Here is a 19,615-nt window from a genome sequence, read left to right as displayed (position 1 = left end):
ATTTATAGCAATTTTAATATTTTTAATATATATTATTTTTTAATAATTTTTATGAAAAAAATATTGGATTAAATAAAAAATTATCTCGTGTCACCATTTAATTAGTTTATTAATTTATTTCAATGATCAATATGATTAATAATGAAAATTATAAAACAAAGAGGCGTAATTAATTATTTTAATTAATGATAAAAATTTAATTAAGTAAAAATTTAATAAAAAACATTAATTGATTTTTTTTCTTTTTTAGAGATATAAGCTTCTAAAATAAAAATAATAGATTCAACAATGAATTAACTGTATTTTTCCTAAAGTATAATCGCAATATTCGATGTAATGTCAAGTCTTAAACAGATGATGAAAACTCAAAGCTTAAAGATATTTACAATCAGATCAATAAGACTTTGTGTTATCCACCTATCCTTTTTTGCCCTTTCCCATCTTTCGGCCCCCACTTTTCCCACCCTTCCCTTTTTCCTCCCTAACTAATAAAACCGTTAGGGGCATTATCGCAATTATAATCCAATCTCAGTGGCAATTCCAACTCGCGCCGAAATTTCAGAATCCCCTTATGACATTATCTCGCCGCCCGAAACACCGTGCTCGAACCCCAATATCATTGTCCTCACTTTACAGACATATCAAATTCTCGAAAAAAATTCACCTCTATTTACTCGCTTACCCTCACCATTGACTACCCGCCACCGTAACATCCCATTATCGGAATTTCTCTAAACTATCAAGGTTACTTTCGTCAATCTGTTGTCAATTAGACAAGTTAAAACAAATAAATTTTTATAAAATTTTAAAATTAAATAATAAAAATATAAATTTATCAAATAATTTAATGATATTAGATATAATTTACCTTAAAATTTAAATCAATGATAAAATCAATTAATTTTTTTTAAAAAAATTCTAATTAATTTCAGATATAAATTTTTGTGTATAATTTTTTTATTTTAAAGGTATAATTTTTAAATAAAATTATTAAAGGTTTGAATATTTAAATTATTTTAGGGACAAATCTATCTACACGATTAATTTATCGAATTTAGATAACTAAATTTTAGTGTTTTTTATTTTATTTTATTTTGGAGTATTTTTTGCCGATGGCCCATAAATTCAAAATTATTGATAGTTACAGCAACCTTGAATGCTATAAAACAAAAACAAAAACAAAAACAAAAACAAGCATACCTCACGGTCGTCACTCGTCAGTCCTGGAGTTCTTCACTGCAGTAGCTTGTACCTTACGCTATGGATGTGTTGTCCTTTGCTTCCTTTCTCGAGTTAAAATTTATTTTGCTTTGAATGCCACGGTGAATCTGTCGTCAACGCCGTCGTGGATCATCCTTGCCGTTTCCGATACTTATAGGCTCTCTAAGGGGAAATCGGTTTCAAATTAACGGTGAAAATGGCGGCAGAGTGTAGTTCTCGGTGGTTCAGGTGAAGTTAGAGCGGCATTGTAGAGAAGAGACAGGGAGTGAGCTTTGGAAGGAGAGAGAGATGGAAGAGGAGATGGAGATAGAACCAGTGTTCGAGGTGAGTGAGGTTGATCTGGATTACGAGTTTGATGCGGCTCAGTTCTTCGATTTCACGCGTGAGGAGTCGCCGTCGGAGGCTAGCGACGCCGAGCGTTGGTTCGAATCGGCACCGAGTTATCCTCCTTCTCGTACGTTCCTTTTACTAATACTATTTGCGTAAAGCAGTTTTGGTTGTCATCTTCTTGTTTGATTGAATAAGTATGAACTTCAGAGATTATTTTACCTTCTTTCGAGTTATTATCAAGGATTGCCTTTCCTTTTCTATTTCGAAATTTTGGAATCGTTACTTATTAAAAAAGTATACTTTTTTTCCGGTATTTCTTCTTCCTTTGATTTATCTTGCTAAATATATTTCTTATTCCTAATTGTGCGTGTTGTAGCTTTTGTGACGAAGTTAGTCTTAGGAGAGGGGAGTCTCCTGGAAAATGTGACTACACCTGTAAAATGCAAAGAAGTGGATGATATTGGCAGATTACCAGAAAATGATTCAGAATTGGAATTTTCATCTATGGATGCCAGTAAGAGAGGTAATATTTAGCTATGCTTAGCTACTTACGTATGGTGCTTTTATTTCTTTCAACTTGCCTTCTATGTAAATTTTAAGAGCAACTGCTATAATTTAGTTAATATTGAAGAGCCGTGGAGCTTGTTTCCGCAATTAAGAGATCCTTTGAGGCGCGCTTGTGCTTCTACTGGCAATTTTATGAAGCATGAGGTTTAGTTTTCTTCGGAAAGTTTGAAAACTGTGATGAACTGATAGGATCTTTTTTGTTCCCTTTTTAATTTGTTTTTTGCTATGAAGGATCTAATGGAGGGATCTTCACCAGTATACAAAAAGTTTTACTAAAGGTTCTGAATCAACCATTTCAATTAACTACAGGTAATCTGCACGCTTATGGGAAGTGTTTTTTTGGTCTTTATTTTTTCCGTGTCTCTGCCTCCAGTGACATCGCTTTCTTATTGTTATTATTATTGGCTTCTCTTAAGTATGTTTGGTTAAACACAATAGTTTGACGTGTGTTTACTTTCCAGATGTCTAGCCATCTATTTGATTAAATTTAGTCACCTTACATTTGTGGTGTGCTCATTCTCTCTCTCTCTCTCTCTCTCTCTCTCTCTCTCTCAGGCTTGACAACCGGCAATAATATACCCGATGATAAGCCGAAGGCTGAATCTAATGTCACAAAACTGTTTATGCCAAGGAGTTCCACCCTTATGAAACCTACTGCAAGTCGGTTAGCCAAACAAAATTGCCCCCCTCAAGTTGCTTCAACGAGGTAATTCGTGAGAATGCTCTATTAACTTCCTTACCTATTCTAGTCTCCTAGTGTTTTTGAAGTGACATAGAGGATCTTATTTCTCACAAATGGTTACTTTTGGTTTCAACGGTCCTAAGTTCTTATTCCTTGTGATGCAAAAGCATTCTGGTTTCAATAAGAGGAATAATATATCTTTTGGAGCCCCTATATTAAAATATTTCAGATACGACCCTTATATATTTCTTTTTTGTAGATTTAAGAAGTTACAGGTGCCAAACAGTGACAGAAGCTTAGTTCACTCTTCTGGCGTTGGAAGTCAAGCTGCCAAGAGGCAGAAGCTAGAGGGAGGTCTCACTCATAAGGTACATCAGCTTGAAAAGTTTCCTGTGCTCCCACCTTGTTTGTTCATACTCTGGAGAATTTCTGATGGCAGCTATTTTTATTGGACATGCTGGGTTTTCTGAGTGCCATAGAAAAGTGAATTCTGTAATGGTGAAAGAACCTTTTCTTTTAGTGTTCATAAACTGGGAACCGATAACTACACGAGTGCTTGTTATCACAAGGAGATCTTGCATAGATCGGTTCCCCCAGTCACCCTGTGTCTTCACTTTTCCTTCTGCATATTAGATTTGAGACTTAAGTATTCTAGATTTCTATTTATTAGTGGTTGAGTCATATTTTGTATCAACTAAGCTTCTGGTTTGGGCTCAACTTTTATTCCTCGTGTCAGGTTAATGAGGTGAAGCAGCAAACTACCTTTGTCCACAAGGTGCCTAAAAAGGTACATCCTTATTATCTCATGATATTTTAAAATGTTTTGGATCATATTCTGTCTTGCATCTAAACTCTCTGAGCTTTTCTTTGTGCTTATTCAGGATGTAACTGCAGATAGAAACACTATCAATATCAAGCCAAAACTTACCATTCCAAGGGAACCTGCACTTCGAACAGCCCACAGGGCTCAAAGAGTACTGTTAGTTTCTGGTCTTTATTACTTCTTTATTAGATTTTGATATAAAGTATTGTCAATGAGCTGCTGGTATAATGATGTTTTCATTTCAGGCCTAAGAATGGTACAAAACAAGAGCATGTTACATCTGCCATGCATAAATTCAAAGCACGCCCATTGAATAGAAAAGTTGGTACTTGTGACAAAGCGGACTTCCTCTAAAGTCTGTTATTTTGTACTTCTCACAAATGTGTAAATAATGTGCAGATTCTCGAGGCTCCTTCATTGCCTCTTCCAAAGAAGAGTGTTCCAAAATTACCAGAGTTTCAAGTAAGGACTGTACTTTCTTGTTTGTTCCTGGATTAAGGGCATTTGACCAAGTATCATGACAAGCTATAAGTTTCATCAAAATAAGGTTTCGTGCAGTCCATATTTAGCACTGATTCTTGTCGTGTTGCTTCTCAGGAGTTTCACCTAAAGACATCAGAAAGGGCTGTGCAACTGCCATCATCTGCATCATCCTCTTCGTTTCAAACAAATGATTATGATAAGGTTACCCATGGATATCTTTCTGTATCATCTTACGTGAATCTTATTGTAAACCCACTTTGTTACTCGTGTAAAACTTATGTTGTTTCAGGGGTTTATGAAACCTTGTACTAATTCAACTAATCGCAATGGAACTAGAGAAGTCAGAAGGTAAATGTTTTACATTTTAACTATTGGAGAATGTTGTGACTGATTTATATCTGGACAATGTGCTTTGGGCAGAATATGTAGGTATATCTATTGAAGTGTGTATTTATTATTGGCTAATTCTGTATATGGGCACCTTGGTGCTTATTACTATTAACCTGAAATAATTACTTTGGATTATTTTCCTGCATTGATTTGACCAAGTGCCATGGATGCCACTAGGTTGGATTCCTGTGACACAAATTACAACATCAAAGCTCACCTTTTGAATAAGAAGGTAGAACAAACGACAAATTAAATCACTGACTTGTTTGCTTCCTTGAGCTAGTAGGTACCAATGATTCTTATCTAACGACTATCTAATTCCTGGTTTGCAGATATTTTCCGGTAAAGGAGATCTTGGTGTTTCCAAAAACATAAAAAAGGAAACCACAGCGCCAATGGTACAGGATGGAAGATCTTTAGTCTCTTCATCACAAATTGATTGTTAGCTGAATTGTTTGATATGAATATTGTGCTTTGTCTGCTAATTATTAGGAATATAAAATCCGTAGAGAAAGGAGGGTTCCGCAAAATCCACCCATAGAACTTTTTAGTAAGGTAAATTTTAACATGTTTCAGCTATGCTATCACACATCTTCCTCTTCATATTTCCAACTAGCATTATATGGCATCTTAATAATGCATTTCAAGTGTGTCATGTTTTTAGGTCATTGCTTGTATGAAATGTTTTTGTTAATGTTCTCTATTCTTCTGTCTTTATTGTCTGTCAGCTGTCTCTTACATCTGAACTACAGCCAAGTAATGGATCTCAGATGAAGGTGCCTTGTCCTACTTTTATATCTACAAAGGTTCTCCTAGTATTTTTAACTCTTTGAACTTTTTTTCTGATTAGCACTTTTAAGTGTGCTATTGATGTAATTATTCGTTGGTTCAAGGGCTTAAAAGAAAATAGATTGATCTCTTTCCATCCAGAACACGAGGTTAGTTTTGTAAATCGAACACAAAGTAGATTGATAGAATAAATCCTGTTCTTAGTATTTTTTGTTTATAGGGCTTCCATTCTGCCTTTTAAGCAGATGATGATGCATTTGGCAAAAGAGAAACTACTTGTGTTTGGCTGAAGAAACATTCAGTTCGCTAGTGATGGTTGCATGACTGAAGTTGTTAATCAATCGAGCATCAGGTATGTTCGGGTCGTTAACTTTGTATCGTTTCATCTTTCGTTTGTGATCGTGAAATTTATACATGGAGATAATGCAGGAGCTTTGGCATCAGCTGAAAGTAAGATGGACATCTAAGATTCTGCTATATATGAAATTTGTGCATAATTTTTTTCAACCCCCCCCCCCAAAAATAAATAAATAAATAAGCTATCTTGCTCCGTATTCTTAGGTCACAAGCACATAGTAGAGTAAAAACATTACACATTGTACAGCCAAACAGGCCACCATACACCCTTCGACTTCAATTTTGCAGTTCTTTCCTTCAGAAACTTTCCCTCGGTGCTCATTGCAAATTTGTACATTGTTTTATCTTATATCCTGTGTTGTAATGTTCAAGGTTCAAGCTCAGGCTAGGCGATTGAGCTTGAGCTTGGATTAGACTTGTCATTTGGGTGGGTTAAGTTAATTTCGATTTCAGAACTCTTGGGTCATTTTAATAGTAACACAAATTAAAATAAAAATTTAGTTTAATCTGTGAGTAAATAAAAATTTAAATAATTACATCATATTAATAATATTAAATATATTTTAATTTTTTACCATAATATTGTAACACTTAATTAATATATATAAGTAGCATGGGTGAAATAAATATAAATATTGCATGAACATATAATATTTAAATTATACTTTTTTATTATATTATTTTTATTGTCCTCCGCAGATATGCTTTTTCTTCTCCCTAGTTGAAATTTTTAATATAATTTTAATAATTTATATTTTTTAGAGTTATTTTTGTTAAGAAAAATTTAAAAAATAAAAAAAACAGTATGTTAGTTATAGTTCAGGAACTAAATTAGTAATTAATCATTTAAATTAATGTTTTACCTCATCATTTAATATAATAGAGGAGTTAATTTGTAAGTTTTGAAATATAAAAGGATTAATAAATCTATTTTCTCAGTAGAGAAGTTGAAATGCAATTCGTCCCGAAGAGTTCTTGATATTTTCACCCAATTATTAAGAAACCGCTGTAATAATAAAATGACTGTAACTTATTATTTCTAGTGTCATGTTAGTTATTATTGTTTTGGTACAAATTTATTATTTAATTAACAAGATTAAAAAAAAAGGGGTTTGTTGGGAGACTTGTTTATTTTTATTTTTTTGGTTTACTTTGCGTCATTATTTTAATCGAAGTTTTCAAGTCCAATTAAAGTAACTTGCGTAAGCCACTTTTTAATGATTCTTTTAATATTTTTAATTCTTGTGAAATGAATTTTAGTACTAATCTTTGAAAAGATTTGGTTCTCATTTTACATTTTTGCTTAAGCTATTTGGTCGGAAATCGGAATTTGAATTCTAAAATTTAAGCTAATATTCACGCTGGGTTAACAAAGGGGTTAATTTGTGATGGAAACAAATTCTAGAGACTACTGAGAAAAAAAGAAAAAAAAAACCCTTTGATGGACTCTATGAGAATTGGAGTATATTTAAGAGTCATTTTACTCTTAAAAGATTTCAAAGAAACACAAAAAGAGAGTAATGGAAGGTCTAATTTGAAATTCATCCTTATGTTTTATATAAAAAAAATTCCTCTACTTTAATTTGTAAGAAATTGATTTTGGTACGATATGATAATTGAAAATTTAGTCCAATTTGATGGCATTATTAAATTTTGTTGATAAATCACCTACTTGGATATCGGTAATTTAGCAATTTAAAGCAGCTATTCAACAATTTATATGCAACAAATCAAATTAACTTTTCAATTTTATAAAGTACAATGACTTATTTGTCATAAATTAGAGCAGAAGGACTAGCTTATCAGTTTTCCCTAAATACAATGACTAAATTCTCACAAATTAAAGTCAATTTTTATAAAGTAGGGGAATGAAATTAAAAAATATACCAATGGTAGAATCTTGTATTCCCATATGATAATTAAGTATAAACCAACAGAAAATTTCCAAAAAATTGTAGCAACAGGGTAAAGAGGGCTGTTTGCGGATCTGACAAATGGTGTATACTGTATAGTTGAAGCATTTGGCATCTGTTTTTTTCTTACACGAATGGTGGATTAAAATGTCAAATTCTTCTATTTTTAAGATTGGTTAATTTTTATTTTTAAAATTTTAAAACTGACCCAAACAGTAACACTTAAGTTTATTTGATTAAATTTTATTATTAATCTTGCATTGTATGTTAAGTTGTAGATTTAGTTTATGTTCTCTTTAATTTGATTATTCTTAGTCCTTCAGTCTTGATGCAAACAACGTTAAATTCCTTATATTTTTTTTGTGAGTTATATGTAAAAATGGCAAGTTAACATGTCATTTTGCTGCATAAGATTTTGAAAAGTAGTAGAATTTAATTTCGCGAATTTGTCAATTACCATTTTGCCATATTGGAATTTCAAAATTCAAAAAGTATAAAATTTAACCTTGATTAAAATTAAGGTAAACTGCACTCAAGGTCACTGAATTATTAGTAATTTTACATTTTAGTCACTCAATTTTGAGAATTTACAAAATGGGCACTTAACTATTCGAAAGTTTTCATTTAAGTCACCAGGCTATCATTGCTATATGGCATTATTTGTTTACATTGGTTGCATCAATCGAAAGCTCCCCTTCCTTTTCTCTTTTATAATTCAGTTTTTTGTTCATGAAATAAATTTTAATGCCATAAATCTGCGAACTAAAATTCAAATAACTTTCTTTTCCAAATTTTCAACATTGACTGTTAGATCAACTTGGATTTAAGGTATGTTCTTCTACTCGCCGATAGATATAGATCCACCATACTGATAATCGAATCGTCACTATGAATGCCACTAGCCGAACATTAAAAAAAGAAAAAGAAAGATTAAAACAGAAACTTTTGAATATTTTAATAATTCTATAACTTTTCGAAGTTAAATGACCAAAACATAAAAATACTAATAATTTAGTGACCTTTGAGTGTAGTTACCCTTAAAAATTTTGATAGCAACATGTCATGGACTGATTTGAATTATTGAACTTTTATATGACTTAGAAGGCAGGCCTTGTTTGTTTGAATTGCCAACACCAAAGCCTTTTGGAGCAATGTGTCGTTTTCAAGCAGAAACTATAAACAGGCATCTATTTCAACTTCCAAAATTTGATTCCATTTTCATTACTTCATTACAACAAACAAAATTGATATCATAGAATAATAATTCATAGTACAGTATTTCAACATCATACGCCACCAAAAAGTTGTATTTATTGATATTTCTATTATTAAATCCGTATATTATTAAAAAAAATTCTATGGGACCAAATTTCAATAGCGTTAACCTCATTGTCTAAAAAATATAATTTTCTATTAACAAAGTTAATATTTTAAAATATGAAATCTTTTATTTAGAATTGAATTGAAAATAATCTTAAATGTTTTACGATTTAACTTTTTTTAATATAAAGATTAAATTAATATATTTATTAATAAATGGGTTAATTTTAGTTCAATCCTATAATAGAGGGGCTTGACACATACTTTCACCATATAATAATAACATAAGAAACATGCCCTAAGGTTGTTTCATATTGTCCACCAACTCGAATTGTAAGTTATCCCATTTTGTTTTCAACATCATATTTAATACATAAAATGACATTCCATGATGAGAAACACATGTGAACAAATTGAGCATTTATGATTGGAAAGGGAAAAAGAACCACATTATAGATCATAAAGATGAACCTTGAAATGGTATTATATAAAAGAAGAAATTTCTATCAAGATCCTTTGCTTAAACACCTGAAAATGGCACCATGAATTTCATTCTCAAGTTGTTCCATCATGCAAAAGCATGTTGTTTTTTATTCTCTTAAGAATGATCATAAAAGAACAAGAAATATATGGTAAATGATTAAAAAGAAGAAAAGAGGGTTGCACCAGTGTTTGTGGCAACCAAAATGAATCCCCATCCTTTGTTTCTTTACCATATTGGTCAATATGTTGTGATCTTAGATCTCTTCTTTGCCTCACTGTAAAGCACAATTCCCATAATGGTAACAGCAAATCCAGTTACCGCCGTCATAGTCACCGGGTTCCTAAACACCATGACCGACACAAAAGCTGCTAGTGCAGCTTTGGCATTGCCTAAAACCTGCAAAGTAAGGGCACTTGTATGCTTGGTAACTAAAAAATTGGTCAAATTCACCAAATAGGCTACCGTGGCATTCCCAATCAACAACAAAATGATGAATGGATCAGTCTTAGCTTTCTCAAGTGTGATCCTTGCAACATTCCCTTCGTTATAAAGACTAAATGGTAACAAAATCAATGCTGCCATAGGTGCTATATACAACAACAAGTTCATGGAATGTAGCTTCTCAGCTTCATTGGTTAATAATATACCTTGAACCACAGATTTCAAAGCACGACCAGCAGTTGAACCAATGCAAACCAAGAACCCAAACAGGTTAAACAAAGGCTCACTGTTTGTGGCTAAAACAATCCCAAAAACCACAGGCAAAAGTGCAAAGTAAACCTTAACTGATTCCTTCTTGCAAGTGATTATGAAAGCAAATATGGAGGTGAAAAAAGGGGTGGTTGCACCAATAGCTTGGTTAAACGAGACAGGAATATACCTTAAAGAAGTATTCCCACAGACAACAGAGAAACAAAAGATGGCACATAATGCAAAGATCTTGAAGAACTGTTTCTTTGATAAAATGTGTTGCTTTGGGACTATTTCAAGGAAGTTTATGGCTATGTAACTGTATGAAGCACATGAGAGCATGTGAAGCATGGTGAGGAAGATTGGGTAACGGTAACCATAAAAGCTGAGGAGGTACTTGTTGAGCAAAAGGACACCAGTGTTGGACATGAACCATGAGGCGATGATGAGTGCTGTTAAAAGATTGGGAGTGAGATGGGATCCAAAGGTGTAGATGCCGTTTCTAACCTCAGCAGTTGGGGTTGTCGGAATATCCAGAACATGGTCGTCTGCGGTGGCCGCTGTGTCCAACCTTGGGTTGCTCATCCTCCTTGTCCATTTTTGAGCTTCCACCATTGGGTGTTTTGGGATTGCGATAAAGATAGCTTTAAGCTCAAAGACTAAAATTTTCTCTTTTGTTTTAGAGGGAAAGAAAAAGTGTTCCTTTTTCTTCTGTGGATGGTTACATATAAGTGTGATGGAGGTAAATTAAAAAGGCTAAAATATGTTTTAAGTAGTTTTACTTTTTCTATATTTAAAATTCAGTCTTCCTATTTCTATTTTTAAGAATTTAATCCTCAATTTTCATATTTAAAATTTCAAACTCAATTGTTAACTTCATTAGTGTTCAATAATATTAAGGGTCAGTTCTTCATTGCTTTTGAAGAGTGCTGTGGAAAAATACTTTTGAGAAGTACTTTTAAAATTTTGAGTGTTTGGTATTGTTGTCAAAAAATACTTTTGAGAAATAAAATGTTCATTTTAGACATGATATTATAAAGTAACAAATATGTATTTAAATAATGTTCAAATTAGTTAATATTATGATATTTTAGCAAAATTATAAAAAATAATTTATCATAACTTATTGTTAATATTTTAATATATACTATTAATTTTAAATATTTCTAAGTAATTAATATTAATTATTTATTAAATTTAATTAGAATATATAAACTATATTTAAATATTTCAATATGATAATTAAATATTTCTAATTAGATATTGACACAATTGTATTATTTTAAAAATTATTTTTTATTTTTAATTAATGCTTTTAACACATTTGTATTATTTTATTTTAAAATGTATTTGAATATATAACTCATATTAGATATTAAAATAACATAGAAAATATAAACCTAACAAATTAAAATATTACATATATTTAGATTAAAGTTTTAAAAAGGAATAATATTTATATACTAAATATAAATATTACAAATTTTGAAAGAAAACAAATGTTAAAAATATAAATAGAAGCAAAAAGCACTTTTGGCAGATGGAGAAGTTAAAATCAAAAAATATTTTTTTTAAGTTTAAAATTTTTTTACGTACAAAAAGCTCATCTTTTATATATGCTTTTCATGAGCCGACAAAAATATATGCAATGATTTAATGACAATACTAAGCTGTTTTTATTAATATTTGGAGACAACACTGAATCCTCTCCTACCCCAACGATGGCGGACAAAGAACCTACAACAACCTAAAGAGCTACCTATAGTCCTGGTTCATCGTCTACCGTCATACAAAATTCCTTTAGACCCTTCTTTCAGAGATCAGTTACGTTCTCAATTCCATATGCTAGACCCTCACGAATCGCCTGAACCATATGACTCCTTTCTTGCCCGTCATGCTCCCAGGGATTTAAATTGCGGTCGCGGTCGCGTTTTCGGTTGCGTCGCGTTTGTCGCGGTCGCGGACATAACGGACGCTATTGCGGTCACTGCGGGTATCGCGGTCGTGAATTTTACATTACTTATTGTGTATTGCGGGTATAGCGGGTTTCGGCAGTAACGGTTTCAGACGGTGCCGTTACCGCTATATAACGGCCGCTATTTCGGTAACGGACCGCTATTTAAATCCCTGCATGCTCCCTTCATAAGAGTTCTCATGACTATCGGCTATTCTCCAATTTCCGCCGAGTTTCTCGAGCGACTGCCTGTTTTGGAGCTGATAGTGGCAACAAGTGCTGGCCTTAATCATATAGACCTCCCTGCTTGTTGGAGCCGAGGCATCGTTGTTACTAATGCTAGCTTAGCCTTCGCAGAGGATGTAGCGGATTGTGCTGTTGGGTTGTTGATCGATGTGCTGAGAAGAATCTCTGCTGCTGATAGATTTGTTCGTGGTCGGCTGTGGCCTGTTAAAGAAAACTACCCTCTTGGTTTTAAGGTAAACGTTTGTTGTCTTTATTATCAGTGGCTGAGGCTGAATATTTTTTTTAAGCGGGAATCAAATTTTATTACTTTAATAATTTATATCTTAATATTTTTAAAGGGTTAAATTAAATTTTTATCATTCTAAAGAATCAAAATAAAATTTTATCATTATTAATTTAAAATTTTATAAATTATAATAAATCTAAATTAAAAATTTACCATTTTAGTTGCGGCTACTCCACTTACTTCTTTTTTATCTGGTTGTTGATTCCTTGAGTAGCAGAATTTAACATATAAGTGAAGGAATCCAGTTGATGAAATTTTGATGTTGTTGATTGACTTCAGATATTCAACAATATTTGCATAGACAACATAATTGGATTTATCAAATCTAAATAACAAAAAGTTGTTTCTTGATCTTAAATGGGCAGTTTTCTTTTTCCATTCTTTCTGGCAATGAACTTTTGGGGAAAATAGTGTCAGTGGCTGAGGTTTGGAATTTTTTTTGACCGGAATTAAATTGTATATTTTTATGATAATAAAAAAAATCATTTTATTGTTTTAATAGTGAGATTAAATCAAAATTTTATCAATTTTAGGGGTCAAAGTGTAAATTTACCATAAATATTGCATACCATTCCAAAACAGCTGTTGGCTTGGCCTAACAATGGCAGAGTGCATTAAACATCAAAATATGTCATCGTTTTGCTTTTACAAGGCACTAGATCATCCCATTTGGTCCTTACGAAAACACTGTTCTAAACTTGGAATTGCAGCTAGGTGATAAGCGAGTAGGGATTGTGGGCTTGGGAAGCATTGGTTCTGAAGTTGCAAAGAGGCTCTTAGCCTTTGGCTGCACCATCGCCCTACACCTCAAGAAACAAGAAGCAATCTGTTTCATTTCCATTCTATGCTAATGTCCGGGACCTTGCTGCAAATAGTGATGTTCTCGTTCTTTGTTGTGCACTGACAAAGGAAACTTACCACTTGATCAATAAGGATGTCATGGTAGCATTAGGGAAGGATGGAGTGATAATCAACGTCGGGCGTGGCTCGTTGATCAACGAGAAGGAATTAGTGCAGTGTTTGGTGGGGGGAGAACTGGGTGGTGCTGGTCTTGATGTGTATGAAAATGAGCCTAATGTCCCAAAGGAGCTATTTGGACTTGATAATGTCGTGTTGTCTCCACACTGCGCTGTCATGACTCCAGAATCCTTTGAAGCTTTGGACCAGCTGATTGTTGTCAACTTAAAAGCCTTCTTTTCCAATAAACCTTTGGTATCAGTAGTCTCAAATGAATGAACCATTCATTCTTTTGCTTTAATGTAAAGCATTGACAAATGCTCAATGAAGAAAGGATAAGATTTGGTTAAATAACTGAAATCCATACCTTGGTTACTGGAAATCAGGATGTTGGTATCTTTGTTGTTACTCGAAACTAAGATGTTGGTATCTTTCATTCATGTGGGGACTCTAGTAATAAAGTTTATAAATATATATAATTTGTCTACCATGACATTTTAAAAATATTATCAATCACGATATGTAGTGTGGTGGTTGCCAACTTCGTCCATTAATTATGTGATAAAAAATTTAGTCCTTAATCGAAGGAATATTACTAATGAAATTATTTCGATTAAATCGGATGGTTAACCAAATTAATTGAATTTTTTACATATTTATTCTTTTGTTAAAATAAATTTAAAATATGAAAAAAATCGATTACAATGTTTTTTTAATTCAAAAAAGAAGACAAAAACAACAAATAACACAATATTTACACAATAACAAGAATAAACTAAAATCATAATAAGGAATTAACACTGCATTAAAAACATAGCTAGTGTCCACTCCACATTCTTAAAGAGAGAGAGAGAGTTTAAAGGGTAAAAATTAAAAGAAGATGATCAAGACTATTTTGTTCGATGATTATTTTGTAGCTTTTTGAAGTTGAGTGATCAAAATATAAATTTACTAATAGTTTAGTGACTTTGGGTGTAGTTTACCCTATATTTTTTTGGAATAAGTATCAAAATTTATACATGAACTGTGGTCCAATGTGTAATTTGATACATAAATTTGATTTGGTGCAATTATACAAATGAAACTTGAATTATGATTCATATTTATACATGAATTTTTGATTTGATTCAATTGTAGACATTTAAAGAAACGGATACGTACATTTATTTTCATATCAAATTAATGTAATTGTTTGTGTATGCAATATATCAACGTAAAGCGGTGCTAATTCGATAATGTGTTAATGATTTGTCAAAATTGAATCAAATCAAAACTTCATTTACAAAATGGCACAAAATCAAAGTTTATGTATAATATTGCACATTAGATCAAAATTTACTTATAATTTTAGTATTTATCCCTTCTTATTAACTATTAACTAATTACTAGTCTAACACTAGTCCTATTTTCATTTTTGCAGTGAAGAGTTTATAATTTTGTACTTAATTTTGTCTTCATCATAAATTTAACCATTTTTTTCATCGTGGGTGGTAAACTAAGGTTACTAAATATCATGGCAAATTATTTTAAAAAAAGTGAATATATTATTACATTGAACATAAATTTTTTTAATTCCATTCATGTAGTGACACCGTAAAGAAATCATGGCCTATTGTTAAAAAAAAAACTCATGATTTATTAATAAAGTTTTTTTAAAGTGTACAAAGTATAAATATAGGGGTAAGAATTGATTCACACAATTAAAATTTAAGGTAAACTATGAAAATAGTTACTTTTGTATGTTTCATGTTACTTTTGTGTGTTTTTCTCCCTTATTCATTTCTTTTAATGTAGTTTTTTTATATTTTTTCATTTGTTAAAACTAGTCCACAAGTTCACAATCACTCGAAAAAATTAAATTGTTTTAAAAAAATAAAAGTATAAGGACTAATTTTAACAAATAGAAAGCATAGAAAAACTACGTTAAAAGAAATGAAGAAGGGAGGAAAACAGAGAGAGAAGCAGAAGAGAATGGAAAATAAAAGGCATAATTACAAAAAAGGCCCTTGACGTTTAGGAACTTTTGGTTTTGTGCCATTGACCTTTTTTTTATTGACACCCTCAACATTATGATTTTTTCAAAAATTAGCCCAATTTTAACAATAAGCGTGAGTTGACCGTCAATCAAGCACCAATCAACAAAATAAGCCAATGTGGCATGCCACATAAGCACAATGATGTCATCTAAAAAATTGTTTAACAAATTTTTTTTCATTTTGTTTCATTCTTTCTTCTTCTCTCTCTTTCTCTCCCTTGCTGTTACAGTAAAAACACACTCACACACGCACCACCATTTTCATGCCCACACCTGCATTTCATTCTCTCAAATACCCATTTCAACTGAATATATTTGTTGGTTGCTTTTTAACTGAATATATTTAGCTCTCAATATTTCTGGGTTTTGAATTGTTCTCTGTTCAATTGTTTCTTCCATTTTGTTTGACGATAGTTTGCTTGGTTTCTCATATGGGAAGGCACTTGTAGCGATACGAGACCTTGGTTGCCGCCAAGTTGTTAGGTGAGTCCTCTTTTCCTATTTTGAAATATTTGGAAAATTGGAATGTTTGGGGTTTTTTTAAAGAAATGATATTTTGATTCTTGAATGAAGTTGGTAAAACGGGTTTTTATTTATTTATGCTAAGCTCTTCCTTTTATGGTCTTTTGAGTCGTTTTTCCTACGTATAAGTTAATGGATTTTTTTTTGGTTTTGCTTGAGATTTAACTTGTCAATTCCATTTCCATAATAGGCTATGATCTTTCTGTTATGAGCAGAAAAGTTAGCAGGAGACATTTGCGAAGATTAAGTGAAACGGGGAGTTTTGGGAATTAGTCATACGGGGCGTTTTGCGTTTTTGTTTTTAACATAATGATCCACGTCATTCTGTTTGTTTGTTTTCTTTATATTGAATGCATTGCATGGTTATAGGGTTATGTTGAATATACATGAAAATTTCCCAAATCTTTGAATTCTCCTAAATTCTCCTCTCTTCTTCAAATTCTTTTCTTCTTCCTTTACTCTTAATTTTGTTCCGTAACAAAGGTATCAGAGCTTTCTCGATCCCTTTTAAATGGCCGGCGATGATGTCTTGACGTGGTGGCAGAAAGAAGTGGGCAGTATACAGCAGGAAATTTCAAAAATCCGAGAGAAAATCGCGCGTTAGGAGACCAAAATGGAAACTCGACTTCAGGAGTTCAAAGTTGAGCTTCGAGGAGACTTGCAGGCGTTGCTGGGCCAGTATTTTGGACCTCCGGCGACAGGCTCGTCGGGAAATCCTGCAGTTGCTGTTGTTGACAAGGGAAAAGGAGTCTTGGGAGCTCCTCCTAGGTTCCTACCAAAAGATTCTGATCCACATTAGATGCAGACGGATCCGTCCGTTGCTGCAGAAGGCAGTGTGCATTTGAGAGAGCAACCAATTGCTTTGGGAGCTTCGGGGAAAAGTAACAGACTGGAATGGCCCAGGTTTGATGGCACTGATTTCAGGGGATGGTGGACTAAATTGGAACAATTCTTTGAGGCTGATGGTACTCCAGATGCTAACAAGATCCGACTGGTAATGCTGAACCTGGGAGGGCGTGCTCTGGAATGGCATCATTTCTATTCACAGAGGAACGGAGGCGTTGTAACACCCCTTAACCCCGAACCGTCACCGGAACAGAATTATGAGGCATTACCGGACGTATCGAACGATTTCCAACAATTCTTAAATAAATAACCAATATATTAAAATAATTCATAAAATTTATTAGTTTGTTTACCAAATGACTTCATTTTTTTTTATAAAATTTCGGCAGCATTTCTGCTTATTTTTACATAAAACCCCTGCAAATTAAAACCATACAGTTCCCAAATATCACCAATTCAACCAATTCATTTCACATTCACATTTTCTATTCTAAATACTTCTAATCAAACTCAATCTACACAATATCAATTTAAAATTTAACAACGTACTAATTAGATAAAATAGATAGACTTCTTTCATTAAAATCCACAAACTTTTAATACTAACATTTTTAACCATTATATATTAAAACATAATAACCTTTATACACAATCTATGTACATGCCACCTTTACCAAAGGAAAAATACATCACCAAGTTTTGCCGAAGCCGGGATTAATCTGGATGCTGAACCGGGACCTTTGACTTCTATCGACCTGCGCACGGAAACAATCGTACGCTGAGTAATTCATACTCAGTGGTATTACCATAATTCAAATTATAACAATAATGTACATGTAATGCATAAATCGTATATACAATTTAAATTCAAATTCCACATTTCAATAATAACAAATCATCAACTAATATCACACATCCACAATTTAAATTTAAACATTTCATGAACCTTAGGTTCATTTCTCAATCTCATTTCACATTTCAATTCACAATTCAACTTTTTCATTTCATTTCAGTAGCTCGTTCGATCAACTCGTTCGGTTTATCATTTCATTAATTACCCTATTAATGAAACTCGGACTTTGGCAGATACACGGATCCAACCAAACACACCAGTATGGCACCCAGTGCCTCATCGGATAGTTCGAAGCAATAATTGACACCCAATGTCTCATCGGCAGAGCCGAAGAAAGTTGGTACCCAGTACCTCATCGAATCTATCCGAAGAAATATAGTGACACCCAGTGTCTCATCGACTCGAGGTCGAAGTATCCCTGAACTCTTCCAATCCTATGGCATGCCAACTATATCCGACTCAGCCCGACTAGTTAATAGGGTATTTAAATCACATATAATCCCAATTCAATCACAATTTCTCACATTTTCAATTCAATAATTTTTCCACTTTTCAATCAATAATTAATCCGCAATTCACATATTTTCACAACTCAATATATTTCCATTCAATTTAATATCAGTCACTATTCGATTTAAATTCACTTCCCACTTTCAATCAACAAACAATTCAAATATTAATTCATATCAACTATTCAAATTAATTCCCACTCATCTTAATAATACTAATAATAATACTAATACTAATATTAATACTTACCTCACATTTCATTTACTAGACACATAAATTAAAATTTAGCATTTAATAATAAATAACTTGAATTATAGTAATACAAACCGTTATTCTCCCGTTTTAGTCCTTGATAACTTTCTCCTTTCCTTTTGACGCCGATGCCTCGGGTTCTTTGTTAGCTACGAAAATAATAATAATTTGTAATATTAATTACAGCACTAATTATAATAAATAATTGAATTACTATTCAATTTCTTCCTAATTGTCAATTTAATCCTAACTAAATTCACTTACTTTCCTAATTCAATTCACACTCTATTTCTATTCAAATTTCATCCAAACTAAAATTTAACTATAAAAATTTCAGCATATTTTGCTAATTTCGAATTTCTATAAATTTAGTCCCTAAAACATAAAACTTATAGTTTCTTTTACAATTTAATCCCTTTTTTCAATTCTAACTTAAAATTCATTCAATTTAATCCCTAATTCATCTCTTTTGTTCAACATAAACTATACTTGAAAACCTATGAACTTACAAAATATCAACTTAATTCCATCAAAACTTTGTTTTAAAGCTTTTAAAACATTAGAATTAAGAGAAAAGGGCTAATTTGACTTACCAATTTAAATTTCAAGCTTCAAAAACCCTATTTTCCCTATTTTCTTCTTTTTCTTCTTTCTCCCCTGTTTCTCCCCTGTTTCGTCTCTTCTATTCTGTTTCTTTCCTTTCTTTTGCTTTGTTTTTATTTCTTTTTATTTCATTTACTTTATATTATATTAATTAATTATAAGTATTACAAATGTATGTATTTTATTAGTACTCTTGCATTAATTCATCACCATACACTTGTCTCAATCTAACTAATTTATCAAATAAAAATCTCATAATATTATTATTTAATTAACAATTATCTTTTACTTAATTTTCAAGTAAATAAATAAATGTAATACACTTGTATTTTATTTTTACCACACACTTGGCAAAATCATAATTTATTATTACCCAAAATCTTATACTAATTATTTAATTATTAAATATCTTTTAATTTAATAATAACTAATAACTAATAATAATAATAAATATCTTATACTAATTAATAAGCAAATTAAATCTATAAACTACAAATATATA

The 19,615-nt window shown here is 31.9% G+C and overlaps 2 protein-coding genes and 1 pseudogene across 15 annotated transcripts; 2 read left to right on the top strand and 1 right to left on the bottom strand.

Annotated features, from left to right (window-relative positions):
- The first annotated feature begins 1,166 nt into the window (after nucleotides 1-1,166).
- On the top strand, nucleotides 1,167-6,097 carry LOC107929198 (protein TPX2). 14 transcript variants are annotated; one of them, XR_005911538.1, is made up of 18 exons: nucleotides 1,167-1,675; nucleotides 1,928-2,074; nucleotides 2,350-2,427; nucleotides 2,674-2,824; nucleotides 3,060-3,168; nucleotides 3,537-3,587; nucleotides 3,682-3,779; nucleotides 3,869-3,944; nucleotides 4,023-4,085; nucleotides 4,221-4,307; nucleotides 4,396-4,454; nucleotides 4,674-4,728; nucleotides 4,829-4,894; nucleotides 4,989-5,051; nucleotides 5,225-5,272; nucleotides 5,390-5,434; nucleotides 5,531-5,637; nucleotides 5,715-6,097. XR_005911538.1 is itself a non-coding variant. In XM_041090510.1 (17 exons), the coding sequence occupies exons 1-17, from the start codon at nucleotides 1,510-1,512 to the stop codon at nucleotides 5,573-5,575; spliced, it is 1,437 nt and encodes a 478-aa protein (XP_040946444.1). In that variant the 5' UTR covers nucleotides 1,167-1,509; the 3' UTR covers nucleotides 5,576-6,097. The 14 variants fall into 14 exon arrangements, 6 of the variants coding, with proteins under 6 accessions (XP_040946444.1, XP_016716059.1, XP_016716060.1 ...); XR_001692764.2 differs by having other exon boundaries at nucleotides 5,225-5,302; XR_005911537.1 differs by having other exon boundaries at nucleotides 5,225-5,302; nucleotides 5,506-5,637.
- Nucleotides 6,098-9,243: 3,146 nt separating this feature from the next.
- Nucleotides 9,244-10,726, bottom strand: LOC107929248 (probable sugar phosphate/phosphate translocator At1g12500). Its single transcript, XM_016860618.2, has one exon. The coding sequence runs from the start codon at nucleotides 10,662-10,664 to the stop codon at nucleotides 9,597-9,599; it is 1,068 nt and encodes a 355-aa protein (XP_016716107.1). The 5' UTR covers nucleotides 10,665-10,726; the 3' UTR covers nucleotides 9,244-9,596.
- Nucleotides 10,727-11,727: 1,001 nt separating this feature from the next.
- On the top strand, nucleotides 11,728-13,926 carry LOC107929245 (glyoxylate/hydroxypyruvate reductase HPR3-like; annotated as a pseudogene).
- Nucleotides 13,927-19,615: the final 5,689 nt, after the last annotated feature.

Source organism: Gossypium hirsutum, chromosome D03 (genome assembly GCF_007990345.1).
Source record: "Gossypium hirsutum isolate 1008001.06 chromosome D03, Gossypium_hirsutum_v2.1, whole genome shotgun sequence".
In the NCBI taxonomy this organism is placed as follows: domain Eukaryota; kingdom Viridiplantae; phylum Streptophyta; class Magnoliopsida; order Malvales; family Malvaceae; genus Gossypium; species Gossypium hirsutum.
The sequence above is the reverse complement of the archived record's forward strand: the minus strand, read 5'-3'. Positions and strand labels throughout refer to the sequence as shown.